The 15,482-nt window shown below is 34.9% G+C and overlaps 1 protein-coding gene across 5 annotated transcripts in view; it reads right to left on the reverse strand.

The window, feature by feature from the left end:
- Positions 1-15,482, reverse strand: part of YTHDF3 (YTH N6-methyladenosine RNA binding protein F3) — a 68,026-nt gene that overhangs the window by 52,081 nt on the left and 463 nt on the right. The window contains exons 2-5 of one of the 5 annotated variants that reach the window (XM_021002186.2): positions 15,153-15,177; positions 13,165-13,252; positions 8,939-9,024; positions 2,793-4,394 (exon numbers count right to left, since the gene is read on the reverse strand). In XM_021002186.2, the coding sequence (XP_020857845.1) occupies positions 2,793-4,376 (1,584 nt within the window). In that variant the 5' untranslated portion in view covers positions 4,377-4,394; positions 8,939-9,024; positions 13,165-13,252; positions 15,153-15,177. Of the gene's footprint in view, positions 1-2,792; positions 4,395-8,938; positions 9,025-11,186; positions 11,966-12,672; positions 13,144-13,164; positions 13,253-15,152; positions 15,178-15,482 lie in introns of those variants that run through there. The other 4 variants (XM_021002180.2, XM_078153390.1, XM_078153391.1 and 1 more) reach the window with 4 other exon arrangements.

The following is a 15,482-nucleotide window of genomic DNA, read 5'->3' on the forward strand; positions in this document are numbered from 1 at the left end:
CTTATAATTTAACAAGTGATACGACATACAGGCACTGTGCAAAGAGCTGGAGAAAATGAAAATTAAACATGACAGTGTTTGCCCTCAAGGAGCAGGTCACATATACAAAGTATGATATGAGGTAAAATGTGATAAAAAATAATGAAGCAACACAAAATGGCCTCAGAAAATTCATGAAGGAAGAGTTCACATTCAGTTGTCAGGCAGATGATCTGGTAAGGCCTCCTGCTGGAGGTGGTATCTAACATGAGCCCTGAAGAAAAGGATTTCCTGGGGCAGTTAGGTGGTGCAGAGGATAGAGCACAGGCCCTGAAGTCAGGAGGACCTGAGTTCACATTCGGCCTCTAACCAAACACTTGACACTTACTAGTCATGTGACCCTGGGCAAGTCACTTAACCCCAACTGTCATCCCAATTGCCTAAAAAGAAAAAAATAAATAAAATTAAAAAAAAAAAGAAAAGGATTTACAAGAAGGAGAGATGAACAATATGTTACTGTGTTCTGCATAGGAGAACCTGAGTGAACAAAAGTGGAGAGACCTAAAAGGGAACAGAGAAGAGAGCCTTGAGTTTCAATTACATAGAGCAAGCCACAGAAGTGAGCAAAAAAGGTTAGTATTTCCTTCAAGACTGAGCTCAAGGACCACTTTCAAAATGAAACCGTTTCCAATTGTGCCCACAACTGCTGGTTGCTATCTCTCCCCTACCCTCCCACTTAAAAAACCCTACTTTGCACATACTTGTATGTGTGTATATACATATATCTGTGTATGTCTATGTATGTATGTATGTATGTTTTCCCTGATAGAATATAAAGTACCTGAAGGCAAAGGTTAATTCATTTTCTATCTCCAGGACTTGGCTCACTAAGACGTTGTATAAACACGTAGAAGGGGCTCAAAAAATGTTTGCTGACTGACTTAAATCCAAGGGAGGAACAAAAGCAAGGGCCTAATAGTCTAGAAAAGTAACACTGAAGAATTAACCTGGGAGTTCATGGACAGATTTCAAGGGGTCCCTGAATTTAGCCAAAAAAAAAAATTACTATTATTTTCACTAATCTCCAATTGAAGTTTACTATTTCCTTCAATTATGAATTTATGCAACAATATATAAGGGTCCACTGGATTCTCCAAACTGCCAAAGGATCTAGGATACAAAAAATTAGGATGCCCTAGTCTAAAGGGATTAAAGGAAAAGTTTTCTGTGTTTTTTAAGGGTAGGAAGTTCTGAGCACATTTGTAGGAAGCAGCTACTTGTGAGAGGGATAGTGCATGCATACAAGCTCAAGGGTATGACCAAAATGAAGCACATTCCTATACATTAGAGAGATCAGATCAAAGGCAAAAACACAGTGATAACAAGATTTGAACAAAAGGAGAGAGGAAGGATAAGGACATAGTAAGGTCTTTAGTATGGATGCTAGGAGGAGATGCTAAAGTTGGCATTTATATAACAAATCACTTTAAAGTTAGCAAAGTCATTTACATTATCTCATTTGATACTTACAAAACTTCTAAGGTATGTATGAGAGGTTAATTACAGATGAAAAAACTAGGACAATGAAATTATGTGATTTGCTAAAGGTCATATAGCTAGTGTACATCAAAAACAAGATTTAAACCCAGGTCTCTCCTGACTCCCAACTCAACAATCTTTCAGTTATATCATAAAGCCACAGATGGCTTCAACCTTTTCAGTCAGATGAGGTCTTTTCTTTTTTCTTTTTTTTTCCGGGGGGGGTAGGGTGAAGAGTGGGAGGTCTGCAGAAGTAATAGTGTGGTGGTTTAGACTGTGAATGGGACTGACTCATGAGATAAATAAAAGGAAGGCTAAACAGTAAGCAAAGGCCTCAAATGAAGTTAAGTAGCATGAATTTGCAGTTATACCAATCAGTAAGATTTTGAGATTCCTTTCAGTAGTACAAAATAACAGGAACAGAAAAGTATTTGGCAGGGGTGTCCCAGAGTAAAAAGCTAAGAGTGGAAAGACAGGAAGGAGAAAAGATTTAAGGATAAGAATTTTTTTATTTCAATAGCTATGGGATTAATAAAAGAAGAAAGAAGTGAAGTCACAGAACAAGAGAATAGGGAAGATTAAAAGTTGAGCACAAAGAACAGATTCCAAGAGTGACAAGGCAGGAATGGTAGAAAGATAGCAGTCTACGTGGAAAGAAGAATTTCAGAGTTTAGGATTTTGCAGGTAGATAGTTTCAAACGATGGTAAAGTCTAATATATGACCACCCCTGCGTACGGCTGAAGTAAAGTGAAGCAAGAGGTCATAGGAACTGAGGGTTGATGAAACTGAGATCATGACTCAGAGAACAGATACTGATGTCGCCAAGTATGACAGTTAGGAGTGAGGAAGAAAAGGAAGATTAGTCTAAGAAAGCTGTATATAAAAACACTGTTATCAACTAAAAATTTTAAACACTAGCTATTTATCAAAGAACCCCGAAATAATTTGTTTGTAAACCAAATAATTATTTTTTAAACACCAACCATTCTCCATCCCTCCAACTGTCCTTTTAGAAAATAGATTATCAAATGTTAGGTTTGTTCTGTCTTTAAGTGGCACACATATATATGCTCATTTAAATCATCATATTGAATAGAGCTTTTATTTCACAAATTATCATAAACAACTCAAAAACAAATATTCATGAATTTGGGTGCAAGAGCTACATATTATGACCATCAGTCATCAATAAATATCACTAAACTATCTTAATATTAAATCCTGAATTCTGTAAAAAAAAGTTTTTTAAATATAGCACTTATTTCCATCTTACCCTACGCATGGCTTCCTCCTCCTCTTGACGCTTTTCATAATGTGCAAAGTCATCAAAGATTGAGGTGGTATGCTTGAAAGTAGCAATTATTTTAAGCACTTGCTTAGCTTTTTCTAGGGGTACCTCTTGAGTGTCCCTTGAATTGGTAACTGGTTTGTTGTCATTATTTTCCAAACGAATGTGCCGCAACTGGTTATTGGGAACGTCTTTGACAAAGATCCATTTAACATCAAACTTGCCCTTCCACTTATCCTGAGACCAGACTCCAGCATATGCATTGTAGTCCACAACAGACTTCATCTCAGCCACTCCACAAAAGTGTCCACTACCATTCACACTGAAGAGTAAATAGAGTGGACCTTTGCCATTCAGAGAACGGTAAGCTGCATCCAAACGCTTATTACCATGTTCAGTACTACACCAGATAGAGTACTTAATGGAACGATGTATATCGTCCTCAGAATAGCTTTTGATTATAAACACACGTCCATTCTTCAGGTTCCAATCAAAGTCTTTGGGATTATAGTTATTTATGGCCTTTAGTTTTTCCAGCACTGGGTGTACCTCTACTCCAGATGGTGAAGAGCTGACAGGAACAACACCTAAACCAAAGTTTTCACTGCCTGCTCCATTGTTCTGGTTGAAACCTACTCCTCTGTTACGAGGAGCTACCCAGCGATTTTGCAGCTGCTGCGGTTGCTGCTGCTGCACTTGGTGAGGCTGGGCCTGTGGCTGAGGTCCTTGTTGCTGCTGTGGTTGTGGTGGCTGAGGCTGCTGTTGAGGCAGTTGGCTTTGCACCAATGGTGGCGGTTGAATTAATGGCTGAGGCTGCTGGATTATAGTCTGAGGAGGCAGAACTGGTTGGGTGGGTGGAGCTTTTACCACTGACCCTTTGTCATCCCAAGTTCCAATATTCATGTTATGCTTTATAGGAGGTGGTGGTACAGCAGGTCCCCCAATTCCCACATTGCCCTTAGGTTTAAGTTTCGGTTGAGGTTTGGCAGGCTTTCTGGCAATGGCAGCCCAAGAGGTCGGTTTTGGGGCTGAACTGCTAACTGGGGGTACACTATTTGCTGCAATGCTTGTCATACCTGTACTGCTCAAAGCGGAACCTACAGTTTTTGTCACAGCAGCTGTCATATCACCACCAATTTTCAATCCAGTCATGCCTTGCTCAATACTACTAATGCCAGGCACCTTACTCAAAGTATCATTGCCAAATCCAGCCTGTCCATCAGTTATGGCTCTCCCAAGAGAGCTGGGTGGATAACCATAGCTGCTACTATAAGCAGAACTTTGTGTTGATTGTCCCTGAGATCCACTTGTCCCCCATGTAGAGAAATCTGCATTCCCAGGAAAAAAGTTAAATCCATGTTGACCAAGGAATGGGGGAGTATTTCCTAAAGCCCCAGGTTGACTAAACACACCATCAGGTATATAATGATGTTCACCATTGCTCATTTGTCCATAGGTTGTCAAATATGGCATGGGTGGGTCTCCAGCTGTGGACCATGCTGCTTCACCAAGAGAATACGGAAATCCAATGGATGGAGCATAGTAACTAGGCATGTATGGATCTGACATTGGTGGATAGCTGTTACTCTGAAAAAGAAAATCCACAAATCAGTAGTGAAATGTATTTTTATTTATAGGCAGACAAATTTCAACAATCCAAGTTACTTCAAAAAATACATATGATGTATGCTCTACTTTAACATACCCAGTTACACACAGTTCACGCGTAAGTGTACCCTTCTGCAGACTTCCCCCACCCCTTGTGGAGCACCATGTTGCCTGGCCCCCTTTGCAGATCTACACCCTACAGCCCAAGCAGCTTCAGTGCCTGGAACAGAAGACCCCTGGCTGGGGGCTGCCACAGGGCTCCTGCTGGTGGCTACCCCTATCCCTACAGCTACCCAGGAAGTCAAATTTGAACAATGTGAATTTATGAAAAACAAGAACAGTCTGTATATAAAAATAAAAACATACCCTTTCCCTAAATTAGGGATTATTTACATTTTTAAGACCTTCTTTACCCAGAGTATTTTCTACAATGATCCTTTAAATAGCAAGCTCTCCCAGGGCATTTAAAATGATTTGATTTGCAAAATGCTGACTTGAATGCACTCAAAATATATACTATGATGCAGCAGAAAACACATTTGATTAAGTCAAGAGACAGTATTATAATCACAGCTCTGCTGCACGAGCTTGGATCCAGTCACTTAGTGTCTAAATCTCAGGTTTCCAAATCTTTAAAATCCTAAAATAAGGGAACTGTGAGACAGTCTGGTGGCACAGAAGAAATAATTCTAGATTTGGACTCACGAGGATCTAGGTTCAAATTCTGACTCTGCCACTTATTGGCAGTGACACTGGGCAAGTCATTTAACCTCTTTAAGCTTCTGTGTCCACAACGGAAAAATGAAAGGATTAGACCAGATGATCTTGAAGGTACCTTCCATGTCCTACTACATAATGCTACTTTAAGCTTTAAGTTTCAGATAGATAAAAGTTAAAAAGGGAACTTAAGAGACTGACCAGCTCATTTAATACCCCCATTTTAGAGATGAGGAAACTGAGACCTAGAAAGATCAAGTAGTTTGTCCCAAAGTCTGAGAGGTAGGAAGAGACAGAACTGGGACTCAAATTTAAATCTCATGATTTCTGGTCTAATATTCTATTAATAAGGTGAGACACCCTGATATTTTTAAAGGCTCCAAAGATTCCCAAACATTTGTTAAAGTAATTTCTAATTTATTTAGGTTAATAGTGAAATGTTTCAAATCTACTTAAAATTCAGGACTCAAAAATGACCAGAAAGAACTACCAATTTCCTACTAACCAAAAACGATGACCGATTTTCATTCAAAATGGCTGAGAAAAAAAACGGTAGTGTTTTTGAGGAACATGCTTTAAAGGAAAACTTGGAAGCAACATGGAAAATACTATTATTGAACAGAAGGAGTGCTCTAATTTATTGTGCAATTTCACTAAATTTTAATTAGTTGGTCATTTGAAATTTTGTGAATCTAAATTAAAATTTTGATATTTAAGTCATGCGAGAAAAATTATGTGATAAAGACAAAATTAAATAAATTTGATAAAAACTAATGAGCATAGAAGAGTTCATTAGCTAACAACCTTAGGGACAATTATCCTAAAAGCAGGGATAAAGCTGAGGACTACGATTGTGATTTAGAGAATATAAGACATACTGATGGTCCCACTATACGCTTCTTATGCCAATCCAATATTCCAGTAGTTCAAAACAGAACAAAGTATACACGAGAACTAACAATCTTAGTTTGACTATATCCTATTTCCAAATCTTGAATCATTTCCTGAATCTGAAGGCCAGGGAACAAAACAGCTAGCACAGAAAAAAATTAATGGCTATAATAAGCAAATAAAAGATATGCTTATGGGGGGAAGAAATCTCATTCAGTACAGATTTCTAGAACAATGACAAAGTTAACTTTTTATTCTCATTAAGGGTGTTCTGAAGAAAAAGAGCAGAAAAAAATCTCATTCTACAATACTTTAGATGAAGTAGTACAGCAACATTTCCCATATTTACAAACTTGAAGACCGCATTTCTTGTCAAAGTCAAAGCAAAGTCTGCATAACCAGGTGAGTACATTTTTAAATACAGTGGGATTATTTAACAATTGCTTTTAGAAACACTAAAATTTAGGAGGGAGAAATAATTTAAATTCTTAACTTCAAAAGTAAAAACATTTGAGAAAAAACTGAACAAACTTACACATTCACTTATAAACAAAATTTTCAGAAGAGCCTTAGAGATTGCCTAGTTAAACAGAATTAGGACTAGAATCCAGGTCCTATCCAATTAGAATTTAAATCCTATCTAGCTGCCTACAAATAAACATGAATGGGACACAAACTGAGGAAATATACTTTAATGTTGCTGTGACATATTCATTATAGATGGAAGAAACAACATGAAACATGTTTTGTACTCTTCATATGGGTATAGTAAATGCCAGAAAGATTTTGTATTAGTTTATCACTAAGCACTGTTTTAATATTCAAAGGCACTGTTTGTTGCTAGAATGCCAATCAGAACAATTTAGTTCCATATTGATACTTAAACCCAATATTGATACATGATTCACTGCATTGCATTTGAAAACCTTTTAGATTAAAGTTACTCAATAGACTGTATATACACTTATTTCATAAATGCGTAACATCTTATATTTGTGCAGAAGTACCTGCTGACATTAAAGGTTTCTAATCCAGTATTTTAGCAATTCAAAAACAATTTGGAAATTATTATATTTGAATTATGTTGAATCCAAATGGTTGGTGAAACATTTTCCTCCTCTTGCTATAGAGGGAGTAAACTACAAAGGCATAATGCTGCGCATACTGTCAAACATGGTTGATGTCCATTTTCACTTGTTTCTCTTTCTTAAAAAGGAAAACTCTGAGAGAAGTTATTGAGAAAATGACAGGGATACGATAAACAAAAAAACCTTAATAAAAATTTAATATTCCCAGATTTCAAAAATGGCTACTCTGGAACACTACAATGCCTTCTGAACAAAGGGAAGATAGTTATTTTCAACATGGTTTTAAGTGTTATGGTAACCATGCTGTGGCCAAAAAGCAAATAAATACATCACTACTTTTCTAGATATATCCATATCTAGAAATTCTCTTTAACCAGAGCACTTTATTGACGCTCTTAAGATAAATGAGCTTATTTTACAACCAGAATTCTTCTGTGAGAAATGTTATCTAGGAAGTAGGTAAGAAATGTGGACAAATTTCCAGAAGTGTACAAAAAAAAGCACAAAAAGCTGCTATTCTACCTTGTCCAGGATTTGTTCCATAAAATTATCCTACTGTATCAAGTAACATATGTGTCATTGTTAAATATAATTTCAACTTTCCAATCAATTTAATAAAATGGCATTTCAGCTTATGTTATATATAAAATTGAATTTTAAGATAAAGTAAGCTAAAGTTAAAATAAAGCATGCAAAGTGCTAATTATTAAACCCAAACTATTTTAATCAACTGCAAAATAGATCAATTCTTATTAAGTAAAATTTATCTAAATTATTTGCATCGTAATTGAAATTACTATCCAAGTGGACTAATAATTCACCTTTCTTTAATCAAAAGTGTATTTTTGTTGTCTACTATAAACTACAATAAATTCTATTTTTAAAAGGCACACACTATATGAGTTAGAAATAATATACATATATAAAATTAAAAACTAACTGAATATGAAAAGCTTTAAATATTGGTTTATTTGGGCAACTGACTTCATATTCACACCATCTCCCAAAATGTTTTTACTGTAGAAAGGTTTTTTTGTCTTAATAAATAAAAACATTAAAATTTTCTATTAAAATGGACTAATATAACAATTCGTAAGATTCTATGAACATACCAATTTTTGAGCAACGAAATTATCAATGATCAACAGAAATATTTCAGTTGGGAACAAAACAAACTCATGACTCTCAAAAGTCACTACAATTATTTAAAAAAAACTTCTGAAACAAAAAATAAAAGTACTATCATAATCAATTATAAAAACATGAGATATTTCAGAAATTTCTATATTAGGGTTGGATTCCTATAGTCAAAGCAAAATGACAAAATACGGTAATCGTCCAGAAAACCCAAGAGCAGGCAAGATTTTTTCACCTGAAATTTAAAATTACTTTAATTTTCCATTCTACTTTCTTGTGAAGTGATACCCAAGTGTATTAAAAAATATCAAATCTTGTGTTTCAGCCTTTTCCTTCTCAAAAAAAAGACTTAGGATGGAGATAGCCCATCTTTTACTCTTTTTCTCCAAAGCAGATGTTAGAATCTGAAATATGTCTGCATAGTATATTTTCCAAAAGAAAATAGTTCTTGAAGTAATCATCTTTACACAGAAGGTAAAATATCTAGTCCTACATTATCATAGCAACTAAAATTTTAAATTCATGCTACAGACATTTTCACTTAATAATTTGTTGTTGCTTGCGCTTAAAAATTATCTCAAAAAGTTAACGTATGATGTTCTGTATACAGCAGTTTGTTTTATATAACAAAGGGAAAAATTATGTCAGAAGACTTGCAGATTATCATTTCAGGAATGAGTACACACTTACCTGATTTGTCTGGCTACTTAGGTATGGCTCAAAATCATCATCATTCACAGCATCTTTCTGATGAATCGAACCATTTTGTACTGAAACTAAAAAAGTAAGATTGATAAGATACTGATGACTCAATGAAGCACTATCAATATCTTAAGATAGTCATACAGCAACCAAATGTATTTATTCTTGTTCAATACAATTCAGAAAAAAAAAATCTATGTTGCATTCATAGTAATAACAGACTTTGAAACACAAGTATTTAAGTACCAGAAATTTATTTACTTGGTGACTAAACAATCAGAAATCCTTCCCCTGCCCTCCTCAAAGCAACAAAGTATATTTTACATACACATAATATAACGAAAGGAAACACAACCCACCTTCTTACAAATGACCATATAAAATTACCACTAATAAAATATCCCAACCACACTACTATATTACATTTGAACCTAAGTTATCCCTCAATATCTATTTTAAGTTTGGTTTTGTCTTGTTTTCAGAGAAAGCAGAAACCATTGAATAAAATCACACAGAAAGTGAATCAAGACAAAATAGAACATTCTAAAAATAAAGTATCATATCTCTGGTTATTCCAAAGTTATTACTCAGCTAAACCCAAAGTAACAGGGAAAACAATATTTAAAAAATAAAACTGGTGAAAGAAATTTTTTCCTGCATTTAAGAAAAAAAATCTAAACATCCCAAAGGGGTTTAGCTTAGTTTCAGAAAGTATTTCACACTAATATAGAAGCAAAGATATCAAAAATTGCTATAATAATTACTCCTATACCAAATGGTAATAAGCTGGTTACTTTTATACACCTGTGTCCCTACAATTTTAATGTCTGGTTTATACAGCCAGATGTTTAAAATCATAAAAAAATTAGAATACTGACAGCTCTTGGTCCAGCTAAGAGTCACGTTACTAGTAAAAATAAGAACAGGTTATTTATTGAGCATATCATGGCACAAACATTTCCTCTAAACTAAAAACTAGCAGGCTGGTACAATTTGTCCAACACTATTACCACATTAGTCCAACTGCTGACCAGCTTTTACCCTGAATCTTGTTTATATAAAACTTGAGGGTGACACATAATCAATGTCTCATGGAAGGGTTTCTCAGTGTCTAACAAGTAAGATGGCAATACAGAAAATTTGGGCTGTTCTGAGGACCGCAAAATAGGAATGCCTGGCAACATTAAGAATTTTACATAGAAAGGTTGACATGATCCTGGCTCCACACCAAGATAGCTCAACCAATTGTGCTTAGATTAGCAATAGAACCTAAGCTATGCTGCATCTAGAGCTGTTCAAAACTGAAAACTGTTCAGGAAACCAGGAATAAAAGGGATGGTTCCCTGAGTTTCAGATCTGTATGAGACTGGATCTCTCCAGTACATGAGGTTTTGTCACTTTTTTTTTTAATTTTAAAATTTTAGCTATAGCTCCAGTTAATTAACTTTCAAAAAACAAACAACAACAACAAACCAGCAAAAAAACAGGTTTTTTATTCTAGATATACTGCACAGGGTAATTAATACAGAAAGTGTTGTTTTTTCTAACACCAAGAAACAATAACCATTTAAAAATCTAATAGTTTCAAGCAAATAATTATAAATTCCTATAATTTTCAGTGCTCAGGGAATATTCCAACACCTCTCATAAACCTGTTTAGAATTTAAGCATTAAAGTACAGAAAACTTTTCTCAAAATTAGCCTAAATATTGTCTAACCCACTGTTTTGATCCATTTCTTCATCTTCCTCAGTAGAAATTTTGAACATATTGCATATTCTAAATACAATAACAATCTTCAAATCTGTAAAGTTACCCCTCCAAATTTATCTGAATATGATCAGTGATCTTAAAATGATACATAAACACGTCCACAAATGTCTAAAAATACTACTCAAGGAATGTCAGCCTGAAGGAAAAGGTTTTATCAAAAGTAATTTACTCATACTGACAAGCAATTTACATAAAATTAGAATATGAATTATACTTTTCACTGAACCTCAGAGTCATCTAAGGTTAAATCAAAACCCTTAATATGAACATATCTTTTTAAAAATATATTTCTGGAACAGTCTTTTGGCTTAGCTTTTAAATCTTTTGGTTTAGTTTTTGAATATCACTTGTTACAATACAATACTTTGAGACTCAAAGCTCCAGACCATGAAATGGTCGTGAAATCCAACACAGTCCGGTAGGGCTGAAAACCTTCTTCAAGGAAAAGAGAACAGATGACTTACATGATCCTTCTCCTGCTTACTCTGCTCTATGGAGCAGAGTCAAATCAAGATAGAACATGGGTCTTAGGAGCCAGGTGATCTTTGTTCTGGTCCTGACTACACCAAGAAGTTAGGAAAGTCAACACATCTGTGCATCAAGTTTTCCCACCTACAAAAACTGGGATAATACCATATACCCTCTATCTCCTCATAGGAATGTTCTGAGGATTAATAAAAATAAAATATTAATAAAAATAATGACAGTAAAGTGCTTTGATTCTTTTTTTTAATTTTGGAAGGGGAGGAAGAACCATTCAAATACAAGGTTTACCCCTGTCTTAACTCATTAGTTTTTTAAGAGCAACAATTATACAAATGCATTTGTATATATCTAGTTGGGTGAGGAGTAGACTATATGTATTTGCCTAACTTTAGAACAATAAAACCAATGGAAGAGATGCAGTAGAAAAAAAAGGTACGCCCTGAGACTCTAAGTCTGACACTTGGTCCTTCTGTTTTTTGCATCATCAGCACTGCCTTTAAGGAAAAGTGGCAGCAAATCTTTGCTTCATTATACAATTTTGCTATTTGTTAACCAGATAAAAAGTTCCATGACAAAGTAGGTTCCAATTATTAGCAAACACTTGATATTTATCCTTGAATTTCAATTAAACATCTGTACTCTCATCTCACCAAGGACAATCGAGGGTAGGTCCTAACTTAACTAACACAAGTATAAAATGTTTAAGAAAATACAAAATCAAAACATACAACAAATTATAAGTAATACACTGTATTATCAGAAAGACTCTTACTTTTGAAAAGGAATTGCAGGGAATTCCTTTCAAAGAGCTTTCAGAGTATAAATGTTTTCCTACAAATTATTCTTATATTCCATTCAGATCATCACTTGACACAGAAATTAAGATAGAGAAACCCAGTGCTAAAAATATAAGGAGTCACTGAGAACTGAGGATTAATCATAAATTAAAACAAAGTATCTCTGTCATGATCTGGGAAATGATTCTATTTTTGAATTTTCAATTTACACAAACTTGTCGGGAGCACATCTATTATGCAGAGCAGGATACATAGATAACGAACACAGGAAATTTTCCATCAATTGTTACAATTTGTACCTATTATTGTTTTGAAGAATTTGAAAATAGTTTCACTTTTAATCCATGAAAGTATATAAAATGAAATAGCTTAATACTTTTTTTAAAAAATTAGGGTATAGTGGTTTTTTAAATTTGCACTCATTTAAGAATATCCAATGGTGATTTTGCCCACCACCACTAATGATTACTTTGTTAATATGAGGAAAATTTCTAAAATTGTAAGTCTCACCAGAGGAGCTCAAAGCACTTTACCAACATTATTTAATTACCGTATGTATGTAACTAATGGCTGCTATTTTTATATGTATTAAACTACATTATTTCCCTCTTATTCCTCCCTCTGAAGAAACATAAAAAAGTGTGCTAGGTGCACATATGCTACTTACATATCAATTTTAAAGCAGTTTTCAAAATTAATTTCCAATGTTTTGCAGACAATCCAATTTTTCCCTCTTTCACTGTAGATCATTGTTGCAATACAGTTATAGATGAGGCGGTGAAGTGGAAATCAAAACATAAAGAGCTCTTTTCTTACAGATGACACGAAACGTTTTCTGATAGGCATATTGCGCCTTCCGATTTATATAGCAGAATCCAAAGATCAGACTAAACTTGATGTAAATACAGTAATCCTGATAACATACCGGTGGGATTTATGGCTAGTATTACTATTTTCACTTTACAGGTGGAGGGAAAATTCTGACCAAAAGATGAAATGTGTTCCAATTTATATAGCAGAATCCAAAGATCAGACTAAACTTGATGTAAATACAGTAATCCTCATAACATACCAGTGGGATTTATGGCTAGTATTACTACTTTCATTTTACAGGTGGAGGGAAAATTCTGACCAAAAGGTGAAATGTGTTCAAGCTCACTTGGCAAGTCAGTAGCAACAGCCAGTATTAGAACTCAGGTCTCCTGGGACTCCCAGTCCAACGTTCTATCCATGGATGAGACTATGAACTGAACAGTAAGGGGGAAAGAAAGAAAAATTCTTGGATAAAGAACTACCCAAGCAAGCTTTCTCTATGTTTTTACAGACAATAGAACAAAGGTGTCATTCAAAGATTAAAATCAAGTGCAATTAAAAATATTTACTCCCAGTGTAAAAAAAAACCCTCAATTTAGAAGCATAAAAATAATTTCAATCTAAGATACCAAAACTGTCATTACGACATCTTTTCCATCTAAGTCAAAAATCAAATTCACTGTATGTAGTTGATATCCTTTTTAAAATGCCATGCTAAGAAAAACTATATATACACCTTTTAGAACTTGTTTACTTACCTTAAATCTGGAAACAAAATATTTAGCAACTCAACCACTTCCCCATTTATGTAAGTCAATTATGCCAGGTGAGTAGTTGGGAAAAAAAAACCACATACAAATTTCAGTCTTCCAGTTGGCAAGGAGACTGGTAAAATGGAATTTTAATTTCAAAAACCAATGAGTGTGAATGAAAGAGGGCAGGGAGAAAGGGGAAAGGGAGAGAAAAAGGGCAAAAGAAAAAAAAGAGAGAGAAGGTGTGTGGGTGCAGGAGGGAGGGATGCATATACTCTCCAGGTAGCTGTGGAAGAGCTAATGTTTTTTAACAGAACAGACAAGTAAGTTATAATGTTAAACACAGATGACAATTTTATCATTCATAATACACTACACAAGTTCAGATAAAAGAAGTTTCTCCTTCCAAAAAAAATATTGTATTTTAGAACTTTATATAAATGAAAAGACTGATATTAAAATTAACACTAAGAAAAATTTAGTACAAAAATGTATGATGAAAAAACCCACATGACTAGAAAAAGGCAGGTCCATGGTTCAGAATTAACCAAGTTTGAAATATGTGATGTGAAAAATATTTCAAGATAAATATAAGGAAGACTGAAGGTGGAGGGAGGGGGGAAAATGAACCTACATGATAGTTTAGTGGAATAAAAATCTGCTATTAAAAATAGAGAATAAATGGGAAAAATCCTTTTAGTTCTAATAATTTCAAACCCTACAATACTAGGTCAGTGATAAGTTTTGCTTTCCCTTTAAAAAAAATTACTGAATCCTCGTCCCTTGAAAAGTGTTATTTTTCCACACTTCATGTCACATGACTATCATGTTTTCATCAGCTGACTGCATAGGACCATGTCATAAGCAAAGAAAATATTCCTTTAAGAGGAAAAAAAATCATCCCCAGTAATATATATTGATTGTCAGACTTTCAGGATGCCCTTTATACATATAATCAATAACATAAGTTTATTAGGTCATAAATTATTCCTAAATTAGAACAAACTTTCCTCATGGACAAAAGACTCATTCACACACCACTATATAGTGATGGCATGCTTCTTCACTTTTGATTTCTCATATGTTGCTGAGTCTTAGTAACTGATTTTGGTACAATTTGTGGTTAAGAGAATAACAATTTTCATTAACACGCCATGCTGAATGTGAAGTAGGCTACAACTGTGTCCCAATTAATCTAGAGATGTCGAACTACATATCGACTTTAAGAACAAACTTGTCTACATATGAAGTGCAGAAACTTTGTGGCATAGTTTCATAATTCCATATATATATGACTGACCAACTGAGAATTATCACTGTGACCATAAATATCCTTTTCCCTTAAAAAAAAAGAATATGGCTGGGAAATCTGTTCTGCACTCTTCTGAAAAAAGGTAATGCAAGGCGGGAAAATGCTGAAAGCCTGGGTAGCATCTGAACTTATGAAAGCTGCCCTTAGTATGATTAGTAACGTTTCTATTTAAAGTATACGTTTTAAAGAAGGAAAAAATAAGCCAATACTCCAGCCTCAAGAGTCACCCAAAAGGAAACAATATTTAGGTAAAAAACAATTCACGCTCACCTTTATTTCCTTGCCCTTTAGGTCTCTGTGTAACAAGATGAAGAACGGTTGTAGTGAGGGAGAGAGGAAGGAGGGGGAAAAGCGTGTTAATCAAAGAAATCACCAAACCCAAGTTATTTTTAACTAATTGGCGTAAAATTAATACACCCCACCATCCCCCACCCTTCCACCATCTTTAAGCCGTCTACCAACCACTCCTGACCAATCTCCTGGCTCTCACTGGGTCTCTACCGAGTGTCCCCCAGGCCGAGTCCTACAGCCCGGCGGTCCTTTCCACTTCAGCACCGAACACGCGAGCACTGCCTCTGTGTGCGGCTGGGGCCCCGCGCC

Source organism: Phascolarctos cinereus, unplaced genomic scaffold (assembly GCF_003287225.1).
Source record: "Phascolarctos cinereus isolate Bilbo 61053 unplaced genomic scaffold, phaCin_HiC Scaffold_4;HRSCAF=312, whole genome shotgun sequence".
NCBI classification, from domain to species: domain Eukaryota; kingdom Metazoa; phylum Chordata; class Mammalia; order Diprotodontia; family Phascolarctidae; genus Phascolarctos; species Phascolarctos cinereus.